Source organism: Anolis carolinensis, chromosome 1 (assembly GCF_035594765.1).
Source record: "Anolis carolinensis isolate JA03-04 chromosome 1, rAnoCar3.1.pri, whole genome shotgun sequence".
In the NCBI taxonomy this organism is placed as follows: domain Eukaryota; kingdom Metazoa; phylum Chordata; class Lepidosauria; order Squamata; family Dactyloidae; genus Anolis; species Anolis carolinensis.
Window position 1 is genome coordinate 250,384,384 of NC_085841.1, and position 27,718 is coordinate 250,412,101.

At 38.5% G+C, this 27,718-nt stretch overlaps 2 protein-coding genes across 6 annotated transcripts in view; one reads left to right on the forward strand and one right to left on the reverse strand.

Moving 5' to 3' along the window:
• sec22a (SEC22 homolog A, vesicle trafficking protein) overlaps positions 1 to 17,013 on the forward strand; it is a 24,425-nt gene extending 7,412 nt beyond the window's left edge. For 3 of the 4 annotated variants that reach the window (XM_003214873.4, XM_062967412.1, XM_062967410.1), the window contains exons 2-7: positions 2,756 to 2,959; positions 6,261 to 6,424; positions 7,276 to 7,470; positions 9,562 to 9,680; positions 11,471 to 11,536; positions 13,800 to 17,013. In XM_003214873.4, the coding sequence (XP_003214921.1) occupies positions 2,778 to 2,959; positions 6,261 to 6,424; positions 7,276 to 7,470; positions 9,562 to 9,680; positions 11,471 to 11,536; positions 13,800 to 14,000 (927 nt within the window). In that variant the 5' untranslated portion in view covers positions 2,756 to 2,777 and the 3' untranslated portion in view covers positions 14,001 to 17,013. Of the gene's footprint in view, positions 1 to 114; positions 136 to 2,755; positions 2,960 to 6,260; positions 6,425 to 7,275; positions 7,471 to 9,561; positions 9,681 to 11,470; positions 11,537 to 13,799 lie in introns of those variants that run through there. The other variant, XM_062967411.1, reaches the window with a different exon arrangement.
• A 1,600-nt stretch (positions 17,014 to 18,613) lies between these two features.
• Positions 18,614 to 27,718, reverse strand: part of adcy5 (adenylate cyclase 5) — a 296,120-nt gene continuing 287,015 nt past the window's right edge. For both annotated transcript variants that reach the window (XM_062967408.1, XM_062967409.1), the window contains exons 17-21: positions 26,377 to 26,509; positions 24,641 to 24,904; positions 23,667 to 23,871; positions 22,553 to 22,677; positions 18,614 to 21,565 (exon numbers count right to left, since the gene is read on the reverse strand). In XM_062967408.1, coding sequence (XP_062823478.1) covers positions 21,437 to 21,565; positions 22,553 to 22,677; positions 23,667 to 23,871; positions 24,641 to 24,904; positions 26,377 to 26,509 — 856 coding nt within the window. In that variant the 3' untranslated portion in view covers positions 18,614 to 21,436. The remainder of the gene's footprint in view (positions 21,566 to 22,552; positions 22,678 to 23,666; positions 23,872 to 24,640; positions 24,905 to 26,376; positions 26,510 to 27,718) is intronic.

The window sequence follows — 27,718 nt, forward strand, 5'->3', positions numbered from 1 at the left end:
AGTCTCTCATTATGGCTAAGCAATTGGGAGATCCCCAGAGGTTTATATATCATTCCCCCCTTCTCTTTCATTCTCCAGTGGTTCTCAGGTGGAGCTGTCTTTCCTTTGGTGAAGCTTAATCCTCTTGGTAGACAGGTAGGACTTCGCCTCAGCATTGGACTATAACTCTAGAGACCAAGGTTTGAATCTCTGCTTAGCCATGGACACTCATACTTTCTCAGACTCAGAGGAGGGCAAAGGCAACAAATCTTGCCAAGAAAACCCCATTATAGGATTTCAATCCATTGTAAATGATTTGAAGGCAGCAAGAAACACAACAAGTTATAAAACCATTTAAACAGTTAAGACTATAGAACAGATTAGTTTTTTAAAATGCCTGGGCAGGTTTTTATAAGTTTCAGTCTAACTCTACAACCAGGGTGCCACTTCATAGAGTAGAGCCTGAGATATTGTGTCACTAACCTTTTGGTCGCTCTAAAGGAAAGCAGTTTTAATTGCAAACAGAATTAAATAGTGAACTAGTGAAGCTTCTTCAGTATCATTACAACAGAACTCGCACTGGCTGTTCAGATTAGAATTCGGGCAACCCTATATTCTGTGCTGCATGAAACTTTTTCAGTTGAGTGGGATCTTGTAATCTTTAGCAGACAGGTGAGAACTAAAACGAATAGGAGAAGAAAAATATGAAGAGGTACAACAACTCATTAGTTAGTCAGTTTGCCTCGTTGAATTGATTCACAATATATTGAATTCTTTATAGGCCACAACAATATATATTTCAACAGATGCAACTTCTTGGCACACTTCTCTGCAACCCCAACCTTTTTTTGGTTGTCAAATGCTCTGAAACATCTTTCTTCTGTTAATGGGGAGAAGGTAGCCATTTGGGCCTATGTGGCCAAGGACTTCCGTCTCGTGGCCCTAAAGTTACTGAACAGTCCCCAGAGCTTCTGTCAGCTTAGAAGCTGGAGAAACAGAGGCAACCATTATGTGACTCCTTAGACAATTCCCGGATCACTTCTGTATCTTCAGATTTGAAAAGAAATCCAGCTATTCATCAGAGAGCAATGTTACATTTGCCATTTTAAACTGATTTCTTGAAGCCTGCCTATACTAAAAGGCCCCTAACAGTTCTCTTGGCAAAGCTCCACTGTGCTTAGTTTACGAGTACTTTAAAACAGACTTGAGTGTTTCTTAATTATAGTGGGCCATATTTTATGAGAGGTTGCGAGTATGCATTTTAAAATGCCTGCTGCAAATTATTACTGGTGATAACTTTTGCATTATAAATGTTTTAATAATCTCTTTCTGTTTTGAACATATTACAAAGTGTCATATCTAATAGCAAGGAACAATATCTAAAGCTAAATCTTTGTGTACTAAAAGAGAACACAGCTCATCTGTTTATTATATAGCTTAAACCTATACTACCCATGTACAAGGAGTATCAAAACTCCTGTTTGTGCAGAGAAGACAGCAGGGAAAATGAAGGGGAGGAAGAACACATAGCAGTTCAATTGTGATGTCTTGGCTAGAGACTGCTGGCTAATTGTTAACATGGTAAATGGAATGTTGCACTCCACACTACAACATTTTATGGCAAGTTCCATTTGCAGAAACCCATAGTTTGCAGAAATAAATCAGTTTCTAGGAAAATAAAATAATCCCCAATCAGTAGGGAATAAGTGTTCATATGGCTGGGAAAAAAAATCTGTGCTCTGGGGGTGCATCTAAACTAGAATGAATGCAGTTTAACTGCTGTGGCTCTATGCTATGGGATCCTGGGAATTTTAGTTTCACAACTCTTTAGCCTCTGCTGACGAGGACTGGTGCTTCACCAAACTACGAAATCCAGGATCCCATAGCACGGAGCCAGGGCAATTAAAGTGGTGTCAAACTGTGTTCATTCTACAGGGTAGTTGCACCCAGAATTTTTGTCTAAATAGAACCTGTTTTGGGAAAAAGGTTCAGTGCCTTGGATAACACCTTTAAAGTTTTGAGGAAAGCATTCAACAGATTTCACATTTCAGTGACATAGAAGCCAGCAACTGTTGGTGCTTTAGAGTCAGCAAAGAAGAAATGAGCAAATACATTTACAAGTGCAATGCTGGCTTTTGTATAACTAACTGTTTAATGGGGCTTACTTTTTGGTAAGTTTGGCCAGTTTGACGTAGTAGAAAAAGAGAAAGTAATGACAAAAGAATAATGACAAATTCTAAAAGATAGAGCTAAACAGCCCAGGTGACTTTTAAAGGTAAAAGTCAAGGAGTCAGAAAGGGATGGAAAGCCACTCTAAGAATTGTAAAGATAACATGTAGGTTATCCTGGGTTATATGAGCAGCATATGTTGGTTTTTACTGCTGCTTGGATGTTTTTCTCTTATAGTAATTATGATGATTTTTTAAAAAATTACATCTGTAAAGAGGGGGCTTTCTGTGTTTTTTAATTAGGTGCCTTGTAATGCCATCTCCCCTGCCAACCTAGCAGTTCGAAAACATGCAAATGTGAGTAGATCAATAGGTAACGCTCTGGCAGGAAGGTAATGGTGCTTCATGCAGTCATGCTGGCCACATGGCCTTGGAGGTGTCTATGAACAACGGCGGCTCTTTGGCTTAGAAATGGAGATGAGCACCAACCCCCAGAGTCGGTCACGACTGGACTTAACGTCAGGGGAAACCTTTACCTTAATGCCATCTCCCAAGTGTAAAGAATAAGCAGAGGGTAAACATGACCTTGTGTGTCTCTTCTCTTGTAGGCTTCCTTTGTACCTGCTGGCAATGTCCATGATCTTGTCTGCCTCCGTCGTCCGCGTGAGAGATGGACTCCCTCTGTCTGCCTCTACAGATTATGAGCAAAGTGCTGGGGTGCAGGAGTGCAGGAAGTACTTCAAAACCCTCGCAAAGAGACTTTCTCAGTTGCCAGATAGATGCACACTACAAACAGGACGCTATAACATAAAGTAAGTTTTTGGGGACATTATCTTTTCTTTTTACAAGATTGCCCTGCATTGCTTTTTTTTAAAAAAGTTGGCTTTTGTAAAACTGGTGAAGAAACAGAGTTTTGTTTTTGAAAAACTAAGTTAGCTTTATTTGAAAAACAAACATATGTCAGCCCTGTTGTAATCTCCCCTGCCTCCCTTTTAAATTCACGTATCAGTTGCAGTAATCTATAGAGGCTGTATTCTGTATTTTTCTGCCAAACTACGTTTGTTGAATACATCATAAATATGCCATTTTCAGTTCTATCAAGCTTGTGGACCTCTCTTTCTGACCTCTTCTTCAACATGTTTTAAGGTGGTTGCAGTGTTTTTGGCCTGCCAGGCACTTAATGTTATTTTAATCTGCCTGTCTAGATGTATTTATATTTTTTGTATCTGTTTGTAAAGCGGGCCTTTTAATGTGACTTCTTCCGATTGCCTAAATAGAATTGCTCGTGCCAATTTACCTCTGAATCAGCAGAAATTTTGTTTTGACTTATCACGTCCGCCTTGATTTAGTGGGCCTACTCCAGTTGGGGCTCGATGCTTTTCTAAACTGTGGGTCCTAATCCCAAATGTGGTCCCCTTAGCTCTATGTTGGGATAGCAAAAAATTGGCAACAGTAAAAGGCTTCTGAATGCCACCTAAACATTTACACAAATCTGCTGGGAACGAACTTCAGTGTTTACAGTGGACCCTGCAGAAAATGCTTCAGCTGTATTTCATTAAAATAAAAATGTTTAACAATCCTTGCAAATGCTGATTTATTATCAGGAAATGTTTAATTTATATACGTATTTTATATATTTATATACCTGGGATTACGAAAAAAATCTTAGGCAGAAAAGGGCCATGAGTGGAAAAAGTTTTAAAAGCCTTGGTTTCGACTCTGGACCTCTTAATTATATATGGCCTTGAGGTCCTTCTTATGGTTAGAATACCTCTTCTTAAAAAAGTGTTCTAGTCTATTTCAACATTGTTTAACATAAGGGCAGAACATTCAGAATGCACATTAGATATCACTCATCTGAACATGTAGATGCTTTCTTCTTGTAGGATTGATGAGTATTGTTATCCTATAGCATGTAGTATGGGGCAAAATATGCTGTTCAAGGGTTAGTGGATGCTATCTTAGCACGTGATGCCACTTCCACTGGTTACCTAGTTTCAGTTTTACCTAGTTGCATTCTTCTGCTGATATCAGGTTGCTTTGGATGCAGGCATAGGAACTGTTATAGGATACTCACTGAAATCAGTGAGACTTTCATTAGTCATATATAGGGTACCGCAAATTGTTCTAAGAATCTGTTCTAACCTGTATAACAAGGCAATCTGCTAGTCCATTTTTTAAAAAATAGAGTGTTCAATATATGAAGACTGTAAGCATATGACAGAGCTTCAATTAGAAGAGAGAATATTCTTCATTTTCTGATTACTTCTCTTAATGTCATCCCCGGCTCATTTTCTGACTCATAGAGATAATTCTGAAGAGCCATTTTTCTGCTTTTAGGAATGAATGAAACACCATGTTATGCATTACAGATAAATAAATAATGAAGGGAAGAAAGCCATTTACTCTCTTTTATGCCTTTTTCCTGCATTAAAGGATTCAGAGTCCATTTCCCAATCTTCTGGTTGTTGTTATTGTGTGGGGAGGGGTGGGAATGACATTTGTAGAGACACAATTACAGGAATATTGGAACCATAGCAAAAATGTTATATTTACAGATAGAAAGTAATATTGTTACTTTAGATAATATTGTTACTTTAGGTAATATTGTTACTTTAGGTCTAAAATATTTTACCTAATTTGATCTGGTATATTATAATGTCTGGAATATTGAAAGTACAATTTATTCATATGATTACAGATGAAATGTACTAAGTGTTAGAAATTGAGCTGCACTATAGTTTGTCTTTGGATTTCCCAGAGGAGCATAGCATAAAACAAATCCAGTGAAAAGAGAAGTAACTGTTATTAGGAAAACAAAGAAACCTATTTTGTTTTCTTTTGGTTCTCCATAGTGTTAAGCAGATATAAACACATATTCTCATAAAAAGAACTGAAGAAAGGAAACCCAAGACCAGGAATTGCAAGGACCTTATCCTGTAAACACTCAAACATATTTTTTTCTTCCATATTACTTAGTGTTTAGAAATAATTTTGTGGGAGTAAAAATAAAAACATGTCTTAAATATTTTTATTTGTTTGTTTGTTAAACATTGTACAGCTTTAGTATTCCTTGTCTAGAATTCTGAAATCCAAACTACTTCAAAATTGCCCACATGAGTGGCTGAGACTGTAGTATGGTTCAGTGTACTTAAACTTTGTTTCGTCAACAACATTATAAAAATGTGTATAAAATTACCCTCAAACTACATTTTAAAGATACAGTAGAGTCTCACTTATCCAACACTCGCTTATCCAACATTCTGGATTATCCAACGCATTTTTGTAGTCAATGTTTTCAATATAACGTGATATTTTGGTGCTAATTTTGTAAATACAGTAATTACAACATAACATTACTGCGTATTGAACTACTTTTTCTGTCAAATTTGTTGTATAACATGATGTTTTGGTGCTTAATTTGTAAAATCATAACCTATTTTGATGTTTAATAGGCTTTTTCTTAATCTCTCCTTATTATCTAACATATTCGCTTATCCAACGTTCTGCTGGCCCGTTTATGTTGGATAAGTGAGACTCTACTGTATATATGAAAAATAAATGAATTTTGTTTTTAAATCTGGGTCCCATTTCCAAGATATTTCATTATTTACATACATGCAAACATAGGTATTCCATTAAAAAAATCCAAAACACCTATGATCCGAAGTATTTTGGATAAGGGATACTCAAATTATTTTGTTTATTCTTAAAAATATTCCAAATAACCTTCCTGTCTTCTAAGGAAAAAGTCTTTAAAATAGGGAAATTGTTTGTTTCTGAATTTTTTGGTTTACTTTGTCTTGTGCCTTTATATATCTGTTGTGTGTACATAAGCACCAAATGTGTATGTGTGTGCACATGTACACTCTAGCATGCCACACACACATACACAAGAAAACACATCTTTGATTGCCTTTTTATACAAATAAACTGGGAATGCATTACCCACAAAAAGTACCTTTTTCTGTTGAACATGGTGTCATTTTCTGCTGAATAGTAATATCTCCCTTATTTGCGCAGCAGTTTTTTCTTATTATAGCACATAGAGCTACTTAGCACTACCGTAAGTCATGCTGTGGATACATGAATTTCATTTTGAAATGCATATAGTTTTATTAGTTCCCTGGGAGTGAGTTACATGATGCTCTGCACTGAAAATTACCCCAGTGTCCTGGCCTTCTGCTTCCTGGATGAGCTTCAAAAAGAGTACATTTCCACGTACAACATGATGAAGACAAATACAGCAGTTAGACCATACTGTTTCATCGAATTCGGTAAGGGATTCAACACTATCCTCAATACCTTTTCTTATTTTACATTTTAAACGCATCTTTCTGCTTTGAAGTGACTTACAAATACTAGGAGATTTTGTATTTTATAGTCCTTTTTATTAATCAAATAGGAATTTAAAATCTAAACATCACCACTGTGGATCCACAGTAAGTCAATCCTGTGAAGGTACCCCTCAAACATCAAACAGACAAAACCAGAAATATTTGAACTGTTAGTTAATATTAGGAGACATGCATTTATGTAGGCTTTCCTGTAAAAAGTATTCTGGATCATTTCCACTAAAAGTGGTGCTACTTTCCACAAAGACCAGTTCCGTTAAAAAACAGAAGTTTGAAACAATTTTAAGTATTAGTCTGATGCATGAGGAATATTAAGGAAATAAATAAAGAGGCAACAGGAACAAATACAGTACTGGTTCCTGGTACTTAAAGAGGTGAAACCGTTGAGTCTTCCACTTTGAATTGTTTTAGAAGTAAAAAAGAAATACTGTACTTACGTTTTTGTAATATCTTCTACATTACAAGAAAAACTAAACAAAATGCAATTCATTATATTATATTAGCTATACTTTCAGGTTTGCCAGTGCATGAGAGAGTAGGTTATTTGTAATTAGATTTCTGGTGTTTAATTTTTTGGTGCTGCAAAATTAATTAGCCCGTGATATATTAGTTGTAAAGTAGCAACAGTATTAAAACCTTCTACGATAGATGTAAAAATTTCAAATAATGAGTTTAAATGTGTGCATATGAAATGTGCATTGCCCATAAAACCACAGGGTTCCAAATTACTTTATTAAGAAAAGTCTAAGAGATTTTTAAAAATTTTTATACAGATAATTTCATTCAGAGGACAAAGCAACGATACAACAACCCACGGTCTCTGACAACAAAAATAAACCTTGCTGACATGCAGACAGAAATCAGGTTGAGACCACCTTATCATATTTCCTTGTCTGATTTGGGCTCAGCAAATGGATATGCACATATATCTCTTCCAGAATACAAAGGTACTGGGAAAATATCTACAGGTGAGTTTGTTCTCCTGAAATATAGTTTTGTTCTGGGATTGGATCTGTTTGTTTGCATGCTTCTAGACTTCTTGATCACATCATTTGGTCTCTTGGGGTTGATTTTTTTTAATGGTGATGGTGGTGGAGCTGAGCCAGATTGGGATCATGATGTGGGAGGAGTGGGCGACCCTTTGCTCCTTTTATGGCCCCTTTCACAATTCTCCCCTTTTTGATCTGGAATTCAGAATGGGAAAAGGGAGAAAAAGGAGGCTCCTATTGTTCCAGTTCAGTCTTTCCTCCCATTACTAATAGCAGACTGTGGGAGTGGATTCCAACTTGGAGTCTGACAGGGGCAAAAGTTTAAAGTATCTCCTGTCACACTTCCACACACCACAGGACTCATGCTGCCCCCCCCCCCCCCCCCAAAATCAGTCAGGGAAGTGTGAATGACACCATGCCTAATTGGCGTTATTTTACTTGATTTGAAATCTTGCCAAGTGTTTTGACTTACAGTAATATTGTTTCAGTTTTGGTGCCCACCAAGTCCTTTGCTTGAAACTATAAACATCAGCAAAACAAAATTAATGTAGCTGCTCACCAGACATTATTGTACTGATTTTGAGTGCTTGATGTGAAGTTTGGGAGAAAAAAAACAAGTCTTTTTTCATCACAATGAGTTCTGAAATGAACTAATGTCCTTTTAGTCAAATCTACTCCATTTTGTGGGTTCTGGAATGCTGGATTTAGAACATACATGTTTAAAATAGAAAGCTATACTTTAAACAAGTATATCCCCTCAATAATTGATTCCTAATTACAAGTTGAGAAGCGTGCAATTAGTTTTTCTAGGAACATGACGTGTGTTCCTTATAAAGTTTGGAAACAGAGGCCCAGACAGTATCGCTCCCTTTTGGAGAAATTCCCTTTGTCAATCCTGTGCCTTCTCTGACTTTATGAACTGCTTTGGAGAGCCTTTTTTGCTGCAGCTGTTCAGTGCAAACAACTCAGAATGACACCCCTCTCTATATTAATGTTCCAGCTCATTAACTTCATTGTTGGCACCTTTACACTTCACTGACTCAAACAGAATGATTTAAATATGGTTCAATAACCTTATTGTCACTCTCTCTATGTTGCCTAGACTACTGTGGATTTTGTCTTATTTTTCATATTCGGTTTCTGTCACTTGTTGTGAAATAGCACAGCGATGGCTTGTACATACATTTACTATGAAGTGGCAGTCATTTGTGTGTAGCACTGACTCTTCAGATGAATGTTTGTAAAAATGCTAACTCCATCCCCCACCTTTATTTTCAGTATGATTGCTAGTACTATTTGTATCAGTAGTAGAGAAGAATCCCTCTTTGTCTCTTTCTGTCATTGGGAAAAGTTAAACATGTTTAACACTGGGTTTAAATTAGCCTTTAGGGCAGCCATGGGCAAACTTGGGTCCTCCAGATGTTTTGGACTTCAACTCCCTCAATTCCTAACAGCCAGTAAGCTATTAGGAATTGTGGGAGTTGAAGTCCAAAACACCTGGAGAGCTGGAGTTTGCCCATGCCTGCTGTAGGGCAATAACTTAACACTTTAACAAAGAAAATACTGAGAACATGTGTTTCAAGATTGTGGTTTACTATTTCTCAGATGATAATTGTGGATTAACTTTACCAGCCAGTTTTTTGTTCAGCTTGCCTAGAGCTATCATCTAACAGTTCCTAGTACTAAACCGTTGAACTGTATTAACCTCAATTTCATCTTTGTTCAGGCCTCATAGAGCTTCAATTTTAGTTTTAGAAAAAAATATTATCACAGTGTACTTTGAAAAGTTACACTTCACTCTCTCACATTGCAGGTGTATTTTCAACTGTATATGTAATAATTAAGAAATCAACTCCATGAGTTCTGTCATTCATTTCTAAAGAATGGAAGAAATAATTGCAATGTGTTCATTGGATCATGTTTTTTTATTACAGTTATGTTTCGATTCAAACTACATGATCTTGAGCAGGTTGAAGATGCTGAAAAATAGCACCTGTATTTTCACATAGACCTTAATGATAATGCTTAAAAATATTTATAGTGTCTTTTTTCTTTCTTTCTGCAATCCAGCCCCTCATCAGCGATTGGAACCGGTGACACTGTCAGGAATTGTTTCCTTTGTGCTCAGTCTTTTATGTGGAGCTTTGAATTTAATTCGCGGCTTCCATGCTATAGAGAGCCTTCTGCAGGTACTGCTTCCGTGTAGATGACTGTCTAATAAAAATAATGAAAGTCTTTGAGGAATTATCTGCATTTTTAAACAAATACTCTTGCAGTGATTAGTTAGAATAAATGAATCATTTGGATAAGGAGAGGATTCTGTTTTCCCACAGATGATAGGATGGTGGGTTTGGCAACTGTGGGCTTCAGGATGTTTTGGAACAAAGCTCTTTGCTGCCTTGGGTTCCTAACTTCATGAAACTGCCATTGCTGGCATGTTACAACTGCCCATGCAATTTCTAGATACTCTTTTTAACAAAGGAGATGTCCTTGATGCATTATTCGTCCCACTTCACAATAGTGATCATATAACTGTAAAGTTATATTGACTTGTACTCTATAAATGTCAGTGGATTATAGTTAGAATTTATTACTCCCACCTTTACTATTAAAAAGCCTTCTGTTTTGCATGTAATTCTGCTCTCCTCCCCCAAATATTCCTTTGTTCTGAACCTGTTTTTCAAAAACCTTCACTCTGCTTCTTCCATTAGAAAACAATGTACCAAGTGTGTTAAACAATTATTTCCTGCTACTGCTAGGAAACATTGTGGCACATGTGTGAAAGTTGGTTTTTTTCCACTGCTTACAAATAAATCCCCTGAGTTAGGATGGTACAGGTTTTATATTATATGAAACGGTCCCATGTCTGTTACAGAAAGGAACTAGAACCTGGATCATCCAAGTCAAAGGTCCTGCACAGAGATAAATTAAATGTTCATCTCAAAAGATGTGGAAATCATGTACAGTAGAGTCTCACTTAGCCAACATAAACGGGCTGGCAGAATGTTGGATAAGCGAATATGTTGGATAATAAGGAGAGATTAAGGAGAAGCCTATTAAACATCAAATTAGGTTATGATTTTACAAATTAAGCACCAAAACATCATGTTATACAACAAATTTGACAGAAAAATTAGTTCAATATGCAGTAATGCTATGTAGTAATTACTGTATTTACGAATTTAGCACCAAAATATCACGATGTATTGAAAACATTGACTACAAAAATGCGTTGGATAATCCAGAACGTTGGATAAGCGAGTGTTGGATAAGTGAGACTCTACTGTACTTTACTCTTTCTCCATAGTATTTCAGTTGCCATATGAGTAGCTCGTAAATACTCTCTTGTTGGATTTTATTAAAATCCCTTTAATGTTTTTACTTGGTGGGATTGTACCACCATCTAGTGGATGTGCTAGGATTTACATGACTCCGAAAATGTGTCTATATTCCAATCTAGATATGAGGAATATCTAGGCTGCAACAGACTGAGAAGCCACTCCCGTTGTGTTAATCACACCACTGCTGGGACCTCACTCTGTGGAGACTGTGTGTTGACCGGCCGTGCACCAACCTCCACACATTAAAAAAAATCACGCACGGGCGTTTTCCAAGAAATGGAGGACCATCATCCTCGAACTACAAGGGATGAGGAATCTCAATCTTTTTCAGCACTGACCTCAGAAATCACTTACAACAAGAGTTGCGTGTGTGTAAATTTTTAAGAGCAAAGTCTCCCTTCCCTCTCCTCTCCCTTCCAGTGCTGGATACCATTTGTCCCAGAGCCTTTGTTTTTTTCTTATGATTATTCTTTTAGTCAGACACTAGATGAGAGAAAAATGAAGAAAAATGTGTGCACTTGGTCTTTGGGAATCATGCTAAAATAGTATTTCAGTTCTATGAATTATATAAGTACATGTCTGCATAACATAGAATTCATTGCTTTAATCATTTATATTTAATATGTGTATATTTTCAGGATGATAGAGAAGACTTCAGTTATGTACTTGCCTTCTTTCTCGGCACGGCAGCTTGTTTGTATCAGGTAAAACATATTTCTTACATATTGGGGTAAGGGATACTCAATCTGTATTGGTGTCTTTGTCATAGGAAAATATAGAGCTGCCTTATAGCAGTCATATCCATTATTATTGTTTGTTCAGCTTCTCTTAGATTTTGAGGCACGAATCCTTCCTAGTCTTATCTTGGGGTGTGAGGATTCATAGGTGGGGCCTTCCTTGTGCAAAGTATATGTGCTTCAAGTTAGCTGTCACCCTTCCCCATATATTTTGTTTCTTAATACGTAATCCATAATAAACAGAGAAATTGCATAGTTGGATCAAATTTTACTATTTGGTCAGCTATTTTGGGGTGCAGGTGCATAGACTTGTGTGTCCATGTTTCATTATGATTTCCTTGTTTGTGAAAGAATGTGGGAGTTTTTATTTCATTAAACTCTTATCTCCTTTATGTATCTCAGTGTGAAAGTCACAGGGTTGTCCTAATTTAATCAAGCAGCCCACTCTGTGAAATAGATGAGACCGAAATTAGTTTGCCTATAGCCTTCCACTACAATATTAGGAAGGAAGGCACTGAAGGACATGTTTTGTTCCTCGCTATCACTGGTGTTTGCACGTCGCTTTTATTGAATGGTTGCTAGATAGGCCAATTGTGCATAACTTTGGCTTGGCTGCTAGAGTGATGATCTTTATATGGCAGATAAAAATACTGTATACTGTTTCTGCACAAGCCACTGCTGTGCTTACCTGGAGCGGTACAGTGACCCACTGGTAACCATGTAATACAATCCAGCATGGACTTAAATGGGCTCTCCACTCAGTGATTTCAGCAGCATGCTCCATTTGTATTGGATTATGGCCGGTATATCGGTATTTGTCTAGTGAAAAATACATCTTTCTGCTCTTTAAACAAAGATTGGCACCCAAAACCATGTCCCATTGACACAAAGATGTTAACTGTTCTGTAATTTTGAAAATATTTCTTGGCACAACCACAAGTCAGCTGGGGAGCTGATATCAGAAATGTAAGGTGCATCTCTCATCTGCTTACAAGCACATGCTACTTGTGGCTACTTCATCAGACTGATTCCTGTCCCCTCTCCTCCTGTTTTCTGCTATATCTCTTTTTCCCTCCCTCTCCCCCTCCATCCATCTCTTGCTGCCCATTCCTCATTCTGTCTCTCTTGCTTCTTTTCCCTGCCTTTTTCTATTACTATTCCATTATCGGCCATCTACTGCCACAGTGTCGTTTTTTATTCTTTCTGTCCATCCCCATGCACACATTTGCAAAGAGCTTCGAGAGCAGCCGTACTTCTGCAAATAGTGAAGAAAACAAGCTCAAATATACCAAGCTCCATATTGCTGCAGGAGACCTGAAGGGGGTTAGTCTTCTTCCTTCCCCATTTTTGACAATTTGTTTCACCACCTGCCCAGTGAATGAAGACATCCCCCCCCCCCCCGGCAACATAGCATAAAATGGCTGGAATCTCCACTCCCCACTAATTGTCCTAAGAGTCATTAAGAGAAAGTGGGCTTCCATTCCTTCCAGCCTTTGTTTGGTAGGGCAGCCTCCCTCATACTTGCAAGTGAATGCAATAAAATGGGGAGAAACTCCCTTGCAAACATTTCATTGTAGCCTTCTGGCTGTGTCAGTCCCCCTGGTGCAACACAAGGCAGAGTATGTTAACTCTTGAGAGCAAATTGCAAGCAGGTGCTTCAGTTGTCATGAGTGTGCTTTGTGACTCATAAGTGAAGAGATTTGTTGCTTGAAGGAAAATTAAAGAGTTCATGCAGTGTGTAAGACAATTACCTTCTGTTGCTGTCTCCATTAATATATGGGTACTGAGGGTAAGGAAGGCATTTTATGTTCTTGGCATAACCCACTTTGTACTGCCTTTTGCTATTTTGCCTCAAGCTTAATTCCGTATGTTTCAAAGAGTTATAATAACTGTAAGGTGTCAAATCCACATTTGGAAATTATCCCAAACTCCCCCGCTTTCTGCCTTGACTATCTAGATTCTGGAGTACAACAATAAAATAGATTGATATGATTTTATAGACCAAAATCAGTGACAGATTTATCCTCAGAGCACACCAGGAACCCATTCAGTGTTGAGGAAAGCAAAGAGAACCATGGAAGCAAAAAGGCTGTGCAGTTTCTGTCCTTGTGGAAATTATTTTCATATGGAATACAGGATGCTTAACCTTTGATTTATCTGCTGTCTTGTTAGATGAATCAAATAAGGCTTGAAGAATTACGTATACTTTAATAGCTTTTTTTCTTTGCAGTGCTATCTGTTCGTGTATTGCACGGGCTGGCGGAACATTAAGTCCTTCCTGACTTTTGGCTTAATCTGCCTCTGCAACATGTACCTTTATGAACTCCGCAACCTCTGGCAGATCTTTTTCCATGTGACGGTGGGTGCATTTTCAACTTTACAAATCCGGCTCAGGCAGCCACAAGGGAAGTCTGCCGACTACAATGTGTGACGGGGGTCTCAAGGCAAACTTTATGCAAGCAGTATTCCTCTCAGAAACAAACAGCTTTTCTGTGAGAGAAGCTCCCTGTACTCTATGGCATCATGGACTTGACAATGTAATTCTTCAAAGAAGAGCCAAAAATATTCAGGAACTAATTGGGGTACGAGGGGGGGGGGGGCTGTATTGGAGAATGTACCCTGAGGACAAAGGAGAAGTTTGGAGGACAGCATGAAAAATGCCACATCCAGAACTATGGAAATTGCAAAGATCTGTATTGGGCTTGCTTTGCATACCAAGTGATTTCTCCAGTCCCAGACCATTTTGCCTTTGTGAGGCAGTAGAAAAGACTGAAATAAAGGGATGGTATTGCATATTAACAAACTGTTCAGTATGAATGAATTCCTGGATGCCAGATTATTGGGTTGCACATAAATGTAATGATGTGTGTCTGCATTTTCCTTAATTAAAATCTAACCCGGAAACCATCTGTTCATGGGGATTAACTCTTGGGTCCCAAAGGCCTGCCATCTAGCGCTGAGTTAATTATGAACTGCTTCACTACTACTTTTCTTTTCTGCAGTGCAATGTACTTTGAAAGAACGCTTCGGAAAGTGACCCCCCTGCCCCAAATAACATCTTTGCATTATTCTATATTCAGTCTGCTCTTCTAATTCTTGAAGGATTAAATGAAGTTGACAGAGTGAAGTATGGTAAAAAGCAGAAATCTGAAGTTTGTATTTTTTATGATACAATGTAATGATAGAACCTTGGCCCACTGCAGGTGGCTAACTAACTGATTTCGGAAAACATTTAATTGTTTACAATTCACTTGAATTGTTATGAAACCAATGAGAAAATTAATGTTTTTTGATCACTGGATACACTAGTTTTTGTGCAACAGATGTTTAGCAGAAGAAGTGGGCAACACAAAGCGGTAGATGGGCCATCAGCATTTCTCAATTGCAGATAGGATATAGCTAATGAAATAGGTCGGAAGACACTGCAGGAAGTCTGTTATGGAACAGCCATAGATTATATCCAGAATTTTTGCTGCTGTTTGTTCAAATACAAGCTGACCACCTTTGGATCCATATTGTGAACACAAGCTTGTTTGTCCAGAGAGTATCACAAGATGAATGTTATGGCTGTATTCATCTTTGCCTTGAAGATAATGGCTGATTTAAATAGCACTGATTTCAATAAGAATAAAACATGACACAGCCATATTTCATGGAATCATAAAGTTGGAAGAGACCAAAAGGACCACCCAGTCCTTATTTCTTATATATGCTCAGAGATGTAGTACTTGCTAATTGGTGTTGGAGTGCTAGCAAGACATAGGAATTAATGCCTTTGTTGAATATTTTTACTATCCAAACATGTTCTGGTTATGATCAGGATTCTAGTAGTTGAGGTCAGAAGTGATTTCTGTTGCCAAATAAGTTATAAATCACAAGTCAGTTGTGATAATATAGCTCTTTGCCAGCTTCATGGGCTGGGTGCGCTAAACTGCAGACAACAGCAAGATGGGATTAGTTACAGGGGAAATATGGGAAAATATAGTTATTGTGAAGGGACTACTGTATGTTTATCCCTGAACTTTTGAATGTTTTATAATCCTCTGTATTTGGGTTACAAGAAATCTACCATGCAATTATGGTTATTGTGCACTACAGTGAAGAAAAGGATTGTGTTTTTAATGTTAGTATATTTTCCAGACTGCTTTACACAATGTGTGCATATTTTTTCTTGTCATTTTGGTTTTATTTTCAGAGAGTGTGTTACCAGACAGTGGCTACCTAATTGCTATACTTGCGGTTAGAATAGTTCTGCCGTTCTTGAATTAGGTTGTGTATGCTCACTGTGCAGAAGATATGTGTAGTAGCCCCAGGGTAAGTGTTGTATACCCAGTTGTAAACAGTGCTATTACAATTATGTATTTCTTGCTTTCTCTGTTTTGGAGTGAGCAATTGTCAGAGGTTAGGAGCTGCACAGAACCCCAGCAGTTGGGATTGGGGACTAGCCACCATCCCAAATCAGTTCTTAAACAAAAATAGTTCCAGAAAGTCTCTTCATACCCAGGGGATTTGAAGTTAAATTTTGCTACATTTTCACTCCACTGGCTGTTTTGGGATTAGGGAAGCCACTCTTTTAAACAGGAATTTCTGGAGAGGTAATTTTTAAAAATGGGGAAGGCTACTGGGAGACCCTTGTAGATCACCAAAATGGCTTTGAGGTAGGCTGTTGTCAATGGGCAGCACTTCCAAATGCCTGGTTTATATGATTCAGGATATACATAAAAGCATCTTCTCTGGCCCGATACATGGATGTGATCCAGTTTAAGGCCATGAGAAATAGGGGCCCTGGGTTCAAGTACAAACTATAAACTCAACAGATGGTTTTGGAATTAGCTTTCCCAGTTGCAAACAGAAATATCAGTATTCATTTGAATTGCAAAGCGCTTTGTACCAGAAAAGGGCTATCTGAACAAGTACACATAGAATCAGTTGTATGTGATGTTTGTTTGCTGTTTCATAAACTAAGTACAGGTGGTAAGTAACAAGACTAGCAATGTTCACTGTAATTGGTGTGGGTGTTGGCTACTCAGTTAACAGAACTGATCTCTGTTAAGATGTTGCTGTGACTTGTCTGTACTGTAACAAAGCAGACAAATCATAGGTAAAAAGTTGCTTTGGTTTAACTTTACAGCTAAATAAAAAACAATGCTATGCATATATGTCCCATTGAGACAACAGAACTGAAGTTACTATGTTGGATTGTGGTGTAACTTGATAGCAAATTGATTTTGTCTATTTCAAATGATAAAAACATCCAGTATTGATATGTAAAACCACATGATTTCACTACCAGTCTCTAGCAATCCAACTAATGTAAGTGCTCCTATTATTTTCCATCGGTCTTGGGTTTGGGCTATTCTCCATCTAATCAATGGTTAACATTTGTATTATACACTTGTCAAAATGATACGTACTATTTTCAAATACTCTGATTTTCAATGTTGGCTGGTGTCCTGTTTGTGACTCATGATAGGAATTATGTCAGAACATAATAATGTGACCAGATAAAGGATAGAGTCCCCATCTCGTCGCCCTGCTCTCTGAAAGCACAGAAACACCCATATTTGGAGTTGGGAGAACCATTACCTCATGATGAAGAATCTTACCAACATTTAAAAAATGAGTCCATTTATTGGCTTGTTTAGTTTGTCCCTCCTGTCATAGTAGTTACTGTTTGTTGCATTTGCCACATGTGCTGGAGAACACCACTGGGCTTATAAAATGAAGAGCAAGGATCCCTTTGCTTTACCATTTCATCTTAATGGAAACCAACACAGGGAAAGACATCAACTGCGGGTAGTGAAGACAGTAAGTTGCACATAGGTGAGTTTCTCCATTTCATACTCTTTAGCCAACAAATGCTTTTCTCAGTATCTGCAAAATCCATCCCAAGTACTTCCATATTTTTGAAGCGTCTGTGTGCACCAGATGGTATAGCTAGCTTATTTTGAAGTATTTTTGGTAGCAAAACAGAATACTGTGTAATTACCATATTTCATCGCATAATAGTTGGACCCCTGTTTGGGGGTTGCATAAATTGGTATTTTTAAAGTATTCATCACATCATAGTCACATCCTTAGTTCATGCACCCACACTTCCCCCCTGGAACTATGGAGCAACTGAGTGAAGCCCCATAGCTGGAAATTTTCACTGCATAATAGTCGCACCCCCCTCTTTTCAACCAGAAAGGGGGGAGGGGAGAAATGAGACTATTACATGATGAAATCCGGTGTGTTACTGAATACTGTAAGGTCAAATGGAAAACACACAGACCATTTCAGCAAGAGAGATCCATGTATGTATAGAACAAACTCCTGTATGTTGAGAGATTGATTCGCAAGTGTGTCTGCATGCACATTTCGATCAGTATTGCATTGTTCATAGCAGTATTTGATTATTTGGATTTGCTACAGTGCAGTTTTCAGTATTATTCTATACAATCAGGGCTATATATGCTTCTGTATATACTTGTGTATAAGTCTAGAAATTTTTGAATTCAAAAATCAGTCCAAAACCTGGCTAATCGTATCCACGGGTCACTGTGAGTACTGTACTCTTAACTCTTATTTTAAAAAGGGAACAATCTCCTTCTCTGAGTAGAGAGATGAAAGGCGAGAACTCAGTCCATCCGGGAGAAATGAAAATAAACACCAACCCTCTCTTCTCTCACTGCTGCTGTACCTCTTCTAGCCTTTTTGAATGTCTTGGCAGGGAAATGGCAACAGGGGCAGCCAGAGGCAGCATTGGTGCTTTCCCCTATCTGAAAAATGGCTCTTATCCATGAATTGTATCAGAATTTGTAATTTTGGCCCCAAAACCTGACTCTGTTATACATGAAATTGACTTATCCATGAGTGTATATCGTTGTTTTCGAACATTGTGTTTTTGAACATTGTGTAGAAATAGACCACAGGCACATTTTGCAGCCTTCCACTCCAGAGAACAACTTCATGCAAGTTGTTTTAACCCATGTGGATAAAAGCTAAAAGATATTATTTTATTCTACAAAGTTATTTCTGATCTTATGGGAAAAAATGGACAAATTCACAATTTAAACAGTGTTTAATATAGTTGTTAAATTACTTAAACAGATTGCAATTTCCATGGGAAATCATAACTGTATCAATTTTTGCAAGAGCCCAAATAAAGAGTGCATACCCCTTGAAATGATCATGACACAGTCAACAATCACAGTCAGAGATACAGGCGACTGAAAATTTCATTGACAACACAATCGCGCAAGGTGGTCTGCTCAAATGTTAAGAATGCACACTTCAAAGCAGGAGGCAAACTGAAAACAAAATGATCCTATGTTGTTGTGCTATTAATTAAAATCTGAAAGTGGTAAATGATGGCAAAAACAAAGGGTGGAAGGAAGGTGATGAAGAACAAGCTGCAATACTGTATAAAAACCTTTGCAAATCAGATGGGGATTTCTCTAAAGGTTCAAAAATATAGTACAAGGGCAGACTTGGCAGTTTTCTAGAAGTCAGGCTATGCTACTGTTCCAGGATATGCCCTATTGCAAAGGAAGGGATTGAAACAAGAGCGAGAGACTGTTGAAACTCTAGTTTAAAACAGGTCAATGCTACAGTTGTGTTGAGCATTATGACAACTTCACTGAGACCATGGTTTTCATTCCTTGATCAAATATAGAAACAAAAGCCCATGCCTTAAATGCCAGCAGTGGGCAATCCTTAGGTTATTAACATTATGGAAATTCTGCCCTGAGAGAAGTGGAAAAAATAGTCAAAAGTTTGTGTCATTTTGAGACAGCCAAATTTAATATCAAAATCCCCCCTGAAATATAAAAATATAGGCTTTTCATGCATTTATATATTTTAATAAAATACGGAGGGAACTTTTCCTTTGAAAGTTCAAAATGTATTTAATTCAGTAATGCATCTATTAAGAATTCCCTTCTTTCTTTTAACTCAAGACCCTGGCTCTCTTTTTTTCCCAATTTGTTCTGCAGGAGAGGACAAACAATATCCTCACAGGCTCTAGCAATGGCATTAATTGCTTGGTTCTGATGGGGGAAAACCTGCTTAAATCTTCAAAGTGAGTTCCGCAGTCAGTACAAACTAAGAATAAAACTTCCACAACATCAGTCCAAGAATGCAAAAAATTCTAGGTAAGATTCTGTAGAAGCACTACAGGCAATTAATATACGAGTTGTAAACATACAGTCTTCCAAAAAGAAAAGCTTGCCTCATCTGCTTTAGTTCAAATACACAACGGAAGTAATTGTCACTATAATTCCTCTGACAAATAACAATTTCAGAATTGTTTCTTAATTACTTCTTGAACCCATCTCCTTTTAATACCATTAATGAATATGGTTATTCTGTCTTTTTGGTTTTCCTTGTTTGCATGATCATAGATTTCATGCACTTACTTTCTTCAAAACAAACTCAAGCATCCCTTCGTTTGGATTTATTAGGTTTCTTTCCTGGCCTGTACAGGGTTTGTCTGAAAACTGCCAAGTCTGCAATTCAGAAAATAATGAAAAGAACGTCACACAATTCGATAGCTTATGTACATCTCCCACTTTGCCCTATGTGCACAGCCCCACGGCTGAGCCAGAACTGGAGGGCAGAAACATTGCATAGCCCTGACCGACCCTCAAAGGGAACCAGGCGGGGGAGGGGGGAGGGAGTGTGTGGGTTCACCCTCGGCAACACTTGACCCCCTTCCAAATACCAGGAATCTTCACTCATGGTGATGCCATAGAAGCGGCTCAGCTGCTAAGGGGTGCTAGACAGAGTCCAAATATATCTCTGCTCTGCCTCATGGTTGGCAGATGCCACTCTAGGTGCCAGGGCTAAATTAGTTGGCTGCATGGCAGTGGCCCAACCCTGCTTCACATCCCTCCACAAAGCAATTTGGTGCACCCCACTACAAATGGATTACTTCTTGTGTGCCTGTTCAGAGAGTTTACAAAATATAGAATTTGGATGTATTAGAACTCAGTATCGTCTATATTAAAAAATCCTTTAAAAAGCCCACACCAAAACCAGCAGTCCCTCACACTTTAGAGAAATCTCCTTGTCCACGTGTTTCATGCTGACAGCTAATCATTCACATGTAAACAGATATGCACCAAACAGGAGCACGAAGGCCTTTTCATGTGATGAGTATGTTTGAAGAGTCATTTTCCTCACCTTAAGCAAAGCTCACTCTTAATCTCTCTTTTTAATGCATCAGTCCTGGTAAAAAGAATACGTCTCACATCTAGTGTAGGGACGGTAGAAGTACGTAACAAGGCATCTTTTTCCAATGTAAAAACCTTACTCGTGGCACTCTTAGGAAGGCCCCTTGAATACAGCATAAGTGGGTGGCATTTTTAATTTTCAAAGCCCACTCAAACACTTAATAAAGGAACAGTGGTATACTTCAAGGAGCTGAACAGCACAGACCAGAAATAGTATGGAAGTGCACAGCCTTTCCAAAGTAATGCTCTTCATTTTTTCCTTTTGTCGCAATGAATCATACTTTCCTTCAACCAAGTAAAAACATTGTTACTTGAAATAAATACTTAAATATCTTAAGTCCTGCTTAGCAGCCTCATTGAAGATCTTAAATCTGTGTCTTCAAATTCCATTAAGCATAAATCTTTGGTCAATTCACTTAATGTTTAAACTTGGAGGGTGGGGGGAGATCCACAGCAGTGCCAAGTAACTTCTGTGCTCTGTAGCCCAAACTGGTTTTTTTCTTGCACACAATCCTGCTAGGAAGGCATCACATGAAAACCTCATCCATGCCTTTGTATTAGATTCGCTGAAGAACAGCAGGTTTTTCTCCAATTTACTGAGGTGTTGGAATCAAACTGAGCCATTCTTGAGAGTCCTTTTTGCCCACTGCTGCTAACTTGCTGATGGGCCTTCATTTAAGAAGTAGGTAGTCATTTCTCCTTTACCTTTGACCTTAACAACCCCTCGGCATTCTAGCTGATAGTTGTTGACTATTAAAACCTGATACATGTCCGTGGTCACCTGTGAAAAGCACCGGGGATAAAAAAAAAGCAGAATTAATTACACTTCGTGCAGTCTAACACAATACTTCTGGGGGCAATGAAGATACATCAAAATATTGTAAACTTCTCACTTTCATTGTGTTCACTATGAACTCAGAAATGGACAATGGCAATTTAGACACACATCTGTAAGGAAGTATGCTCCTCTGCTTATATCCTGGGTATTTCCATATCTATCTTTGGTTAACTAACTTACTGCAACTAGACATGACCAAACTCTCTTAGAGAGTGTTAGACAAATGTAGGAGAACAGAAAATAGCCTGCTGGTCATTGGGTGAGTTGGTGAAATGTCTCCAGATACTGGCCAGCCTTTAAACCTACGAGGGCTATCCGCAAAGTAGGTTACGTTTTGGATTTTAAAAAGGACAACGTATAGGAGAAATCTTTTACCATATGCAGCTGAAAGACACATTTCAATACTACAATCTTACCTAATCCCCACTGAAATCTAGGCACGTCTCATATAGATAAATGAGTTTGAAAGGTACTGCTCCAGTAAATTCCCCGCTTGTGTCCTCAGCTCTTCCCCCTTCTCGCTTCCTGCAGCGTAGCCAAAACGCTGTGCTGCCAGCCACGCCCCCATTGTTGGAAACGGAGGAGAGAGGCGGCAAATTTACTGGGGCAGACCTTTTTAGACTCATTTATCTATATGAGACGTGCCTAGATTTCAGTGGGGATTAGGTGAGATTGTAGTATTGAAATGTGTCTTTCAGCTGCATATGGTAAATGATTTCTCCTATACTTTGTCCGTTTTAAAATCCAAAACGTAACTTACTTTGTGGATAGCCCTTGTACTTTCCATTATTTGGAAATGCCTGACTGGGCAGAGGGATATATAAAAATGCATACATGGCAATCTTCCCTTACATTATCCATAAATTGGGTAAATGTTTCTAAGATAATATTTTGGGGAGATGGGAGGGGAATAGGCACCAGAAGACTTACCTGAATCCTATCGGGCACACCTGTGCTGTCCATGCGACTGGCTACATTCACGGTGTTCCCCCAAATATCATACTGGGGCTTACGTGCACCGATGACCCCAGCTACCACTGGACCAGCATTGAGCCCTAGAAAAGACAACGTAAGAAGTTAGGCACAGGTGAACAAATGATTTTGTACACAGTTCTTGCAGTATCACAGCTGGAAAGGGACTGCAACGATCCAATCAATTGGCTATATATTAAATGAGTAATCTATTAACTTTTTGAAAAGAACTGTGCCATGCACTAAAGGGCCATGTCTAATTTTCATAGGTGATGGAATGTAATATATGAATAGGCAGGTACCAACCTATAAATTAGTGGATTAATGTACTTTCCACACAGAAACTCTGTTTCTGAAATTATGTATTAAATACAGAAAATGAGCAATTTAATAAAACCACTTTTAAAGTTGATCTTAAAATGACAAAAATGTAAAAATATAGACCAAGCGCTGGTAGCCCAGTCCAGATACGTATACCAACAAAACTGTATATTTCACCAGCCTTAGGAGCTTGGCCTGTTAACACCTAATGTCATAAACACCTTATTCTCACTTGAACTTTAAATTTTAAAAGTTCATTGCATTCTGGCCATCACATTTTGATACCCATTTCAATGTTACTGAACTGTAACTATTACCTATTCTGGCTAGAGCTGATAAGACTGTGTGGTTCTCAACCCTAAAATGATGATAACTTAGTAAGATGATGATGAATTGCATAAAATCACACCATTGTCTGCAAGCCACTCATGACTAATCCGTTGCCATTTCTTAAAAGATTTTCATAAAGGACGTCCCACAGTTCCTTTGCATCCCCCATATTGAACAACTTCTGTTAAAATTCCACATTAACTCATCTGGACTGGAAATTTTTCTTCATGTCAACATAAATGGGAGGATACTATAGTTATGGGGACATAGTTACATTATAGATGTTATGACTCCTGGTGCAGGATCTCAGGTAGCATTTTAAAGTGCTTCCTGCTTTCAATATGTAATTTGGAATTTTAAACATGCAGGACGGCCCCCCAGGACGAATCCCAGCAGAGGAAACTATAATCATGATGTTTACCTATTTTCATCTGGAAGTTGTTGAATGAGTGCTCGTTAATGTATTTCATTTGATCCATTAACTTCATTGCAAAGTCAGCCAGGGCCTTGATATGTGTTTTGCCCACTTTGTCATAAGTGGTATCATTAAGGCCAGAAGCAGCCATGTATGTGCTGCCTATGGTTTTGATCTTTTCCAGCTGTCGAAACTGGTCCTCACTTATGATCTGCACAGTCAAAAAGGAACGAAGTTAGCAAAAATTGCATGTGTCAGTCAGTATATGTTATATGACATATAATGAGTATGCACACTGTGTTATACAGATGGCATCTTGCAGGCCCTATGTTCCCAGGTGGGTGCTATACAAAATGTATGTGCATCAACAAACATACAAACGGAGTTTAAAAGTGATAATGGAGGCACTGAAGATTTCCAAGCAAACAAAGAGACTGACTCACTCTGAATAGGATCATGTTTCAGCTGCCATGGCCAGATTATACTTTGTACCACTGCACTCGTTTTGAAGTATAGTCTCAGAGTCCAAGGAACTGACACAAGTTCCTCCCATGTGGAAGACTTACAAGACATAAGTCTTATTGGGTCCCAAGCAATGTATCTGGCTGGAGAGGCTCTTCAAGAATGAAACATGGTCTGGCTCAGCAACTTGTCTGAATGAGTATATTGTACAACACTAAAAAGAGTAAGAGTGGTGTTGTATAGAGAAAGATGCCGCACAAGTCAGGCATGCAGCACACCAACCTTGGTGCTGTCCAGTTTCCATCCATTCATTTGCTATCTCCCACCTTTCCTTTGAGCAATTCCTCCTCCATTTCTATTTCCACAACAAACTTTTGAGGGGCGCCATGCTGAAAGAGTGGGTGTTTAGCTCAAGGGTATAGTAGAATTGGGACCAGGACTCAGCCCCCCCCCCCCCGGTCCTTACTCAGCACTGGGACCATCATACCACCTTATTACAGTTGGCAACGATTGCTCACCTCATCAAAGTCAGCAATTATTTCATTAAGAAGCCTCAAGCACTCCACTCCTTCATTGTTGGCTTCCAATTCTACATAGAACTCTGAGAAGTTGCAGATGGAGGCAAACATGACGGCCACGCACTCGCAGGACTGGTAGTAGAGTTCATCATTCCTCCGCTCCTGTGCAAGAAAGTGGGCTGCCACATCCTTTGGCAAGATGTTGTGGAGAAGCCGTCTGTTGTAGGCCTGTAGTTCCTCCATCTCCTCTTTTTCTTCAGTGGCCTGGAAGAGGGGGAGAGCGATGGGGGGGGGGGGGGAGAGAGATGAAGTTGCAATGAGATGCATTCATGCAAGAAATGGGCTAGAAACAGATATAAGGCTTAACATTAGCAACAAAATCATTTATCAAATAGTACTGGAATTTGATTTTGATTCATACCTACATGGATTAACTCAAATTTTGTGCTTTTTTGCAAAAAAATAAGAAGAGAAAAACATCATTTCAGCGTTTTTCGCAAAACTACTGCAAAAATGCAGAGAACGTTCATTAGTTCTGATGTAATATCACAACAAAGGGAGCCTGGTTAGTGATAGAAAATAATTTTGTTGTATTTTGCACCGCATAAAGCAAGTTTCCCCGAAACACGAACATTTGCAAGGCTTATTGGGTCTTTTGGAGAAACAGTTTGCAGAGAACAAGATGCACAAATTTGTGATAACTAAATATGTAGACAACTAAAAAAATAACCACATTTGTTTCATTTAATAAAGGATCATGTCTGCTGTTGTTGTATCCTTAAAGCTCAATCCAATTTTGGCAATCCTATGCCAAAGTTGGCGGTTTTTTTGCAAGATTTATGCAGAGGGGATTTCACCATTGTTCTCCTCTAAGGCAGAGGCTGTGTGATTTGCCAATGGTCATCCAGTGGGTTTCCATAAATCTGTAGAGTCAAACCTTGGACTACCAGAGTTCTGGTTCAACACTTGAATTACTGTGCCACACTGGCTCTTCAAGTTACTGTGTCTTCATGTCTACTCTGACTTCCGTGGCCTTATCTTATTTTGGCAAGACTTATTCCAGAGAGATTTGCTGTTGCCTTCCTCTAAGACTGAGAGAATATGATTTACCCAAGGTTACCCCATGGCCCAAGTCAATGGGTTCTGGTCTAAAACCCAAGCCTTTACACAATACTGATTCTCTAGAGAAAATTGTACATTAGATAAAATGTGGAAATTAATGCTCAAATTAGCCAAAAATGCTTACAGATATCTATTAGGTAAGAAATGTCAAACCCTTACAATCTGGCATGATTTTTTTTTTAAATGTAGATAAGATGTGAAAAATACATCAAAATTAAAGCTGAGAGGTTTTCAAATCCTTTGTCTTTTGTTCCGTGCCATTCTACGTGGTTCTGACTTGATAATATTAAAAATGAAAGTAATTCAAAGAAATAGGGCTGTAGATATAGGTTGGATAGTGTTCTTCAAGAGCATCAAACAGTGCAGAACAGTTTGTTTAAAAAAGCTTCAGAATACAAAGTGGTGAGGTCGTGGGTATGGCCCTCCAAGGGCTGTTTGGGATTGAGGGAAGGCAGTCCTCCAGGTTGCCACCGTTGCCACCCTGCTATAGAGGTTTCCTTTGTGCTGACACTTCTAGCTTTGATTTATGAGTACATAGCTGTAACAGCCTGAACAGCAATCATATCCTTATTATAAAAGACCTCTCTAATAAAGTAATATTCAAAAGCACACACCTGAAGCTTCCAGAGGAAATCAAGCCGTGCTGTCGACTCCACCTGCTGAGCATGGAGATAGACCGCCAACACAAACACTGTGATCACGACAGGGGTTACAATCTTGAGGGCCACCCGGGACACACTTGGAGGACTACATTAGACATGAAAACACACTAGTCTGAATATTCGCAGGTGAAAATCAATCAGCTGGAAAACTACAAGCAAATGCAAGCAACTTTTCAGATGTTTGTGTTGCAGCAGGTTCTGGTCTAGCTATTGGTCAGTGAAATTCATGCATTATTCATGCCACTCATCTCATCATTATGTGAATCAACACATTGTTCCTGCATTCATCCAACATGAACATTTAAGTCCAAGAATTCAGATTCAGTTTTATGTATGGACAATGCATAATTCTCTAATGTCTTTTGATTACTGTAGGAGCCAGGTGTGCTGTGTCATAAATTTATCTAGAGTGAGAAATAAAAATCTTGCAGAATCTTCAGATTCGATGCATTTCATTTCTTTGCCATTAAATTTAACTATATTTAACCATAACTATAATCTCCTTTGCTCTCTCTCTCCTCCATCCTTGTGGTCACATTCCTTCTAAAGATCATAGTGACACTGCAGCTGACTGACTAGTATTTAAACCTGATTTCAAATCCCAATTTAAGCTAAATATCTGAAAAGCATCAACCAAGAGAGTGCTACAGATAACTGTAAGATTGCAAAATGCATGCATACATGCATACATATCTACCCCAGTTGAGAGGTTTGTGATCCCACAATTCCAACCATGATTAAGGAGTAGGAGATATTAATGTCTGCACTAATCATAACCATCCATGACTAAAATTACATTTGGCCCACTGTATTTGTGGGCACCAGATCCATGGATTCAAAATATGCAGTATAATCTGCAATACACAATAGTAATAGCAAATAATGCTGGGTGGAAATAAATGTGAGGCTGAAGGATCTGTGAAATAGGAGGAGGCATGGATTTGTGCTGAGCACTACACTTAACCGCTAGATTCTTGCCATTTCACTGATTCTCGGCCTCATGTTTCTCCCATTCATTCACTGTTTGTATGTCTAAATAAGACCACATAATAACTGCCATATCTACTTGAATATAATGGCACCATCAAATGTAATGCACATCCCAATTTTGAAGGTGCAGATTACAAAAAAAAAATGGATTTGGTGTCGAACACATCCAACAACAGGCACAGTGCATCAGGGAAGCAAGCAACATGAATGAGACCATTTGGGAAGCTACACTCCACCAACAGGCCAAGTCAGATAAACGTGCCAGTTTTGCATGGTTCTCAACTGGCGTCAGTTACAAGGCCTT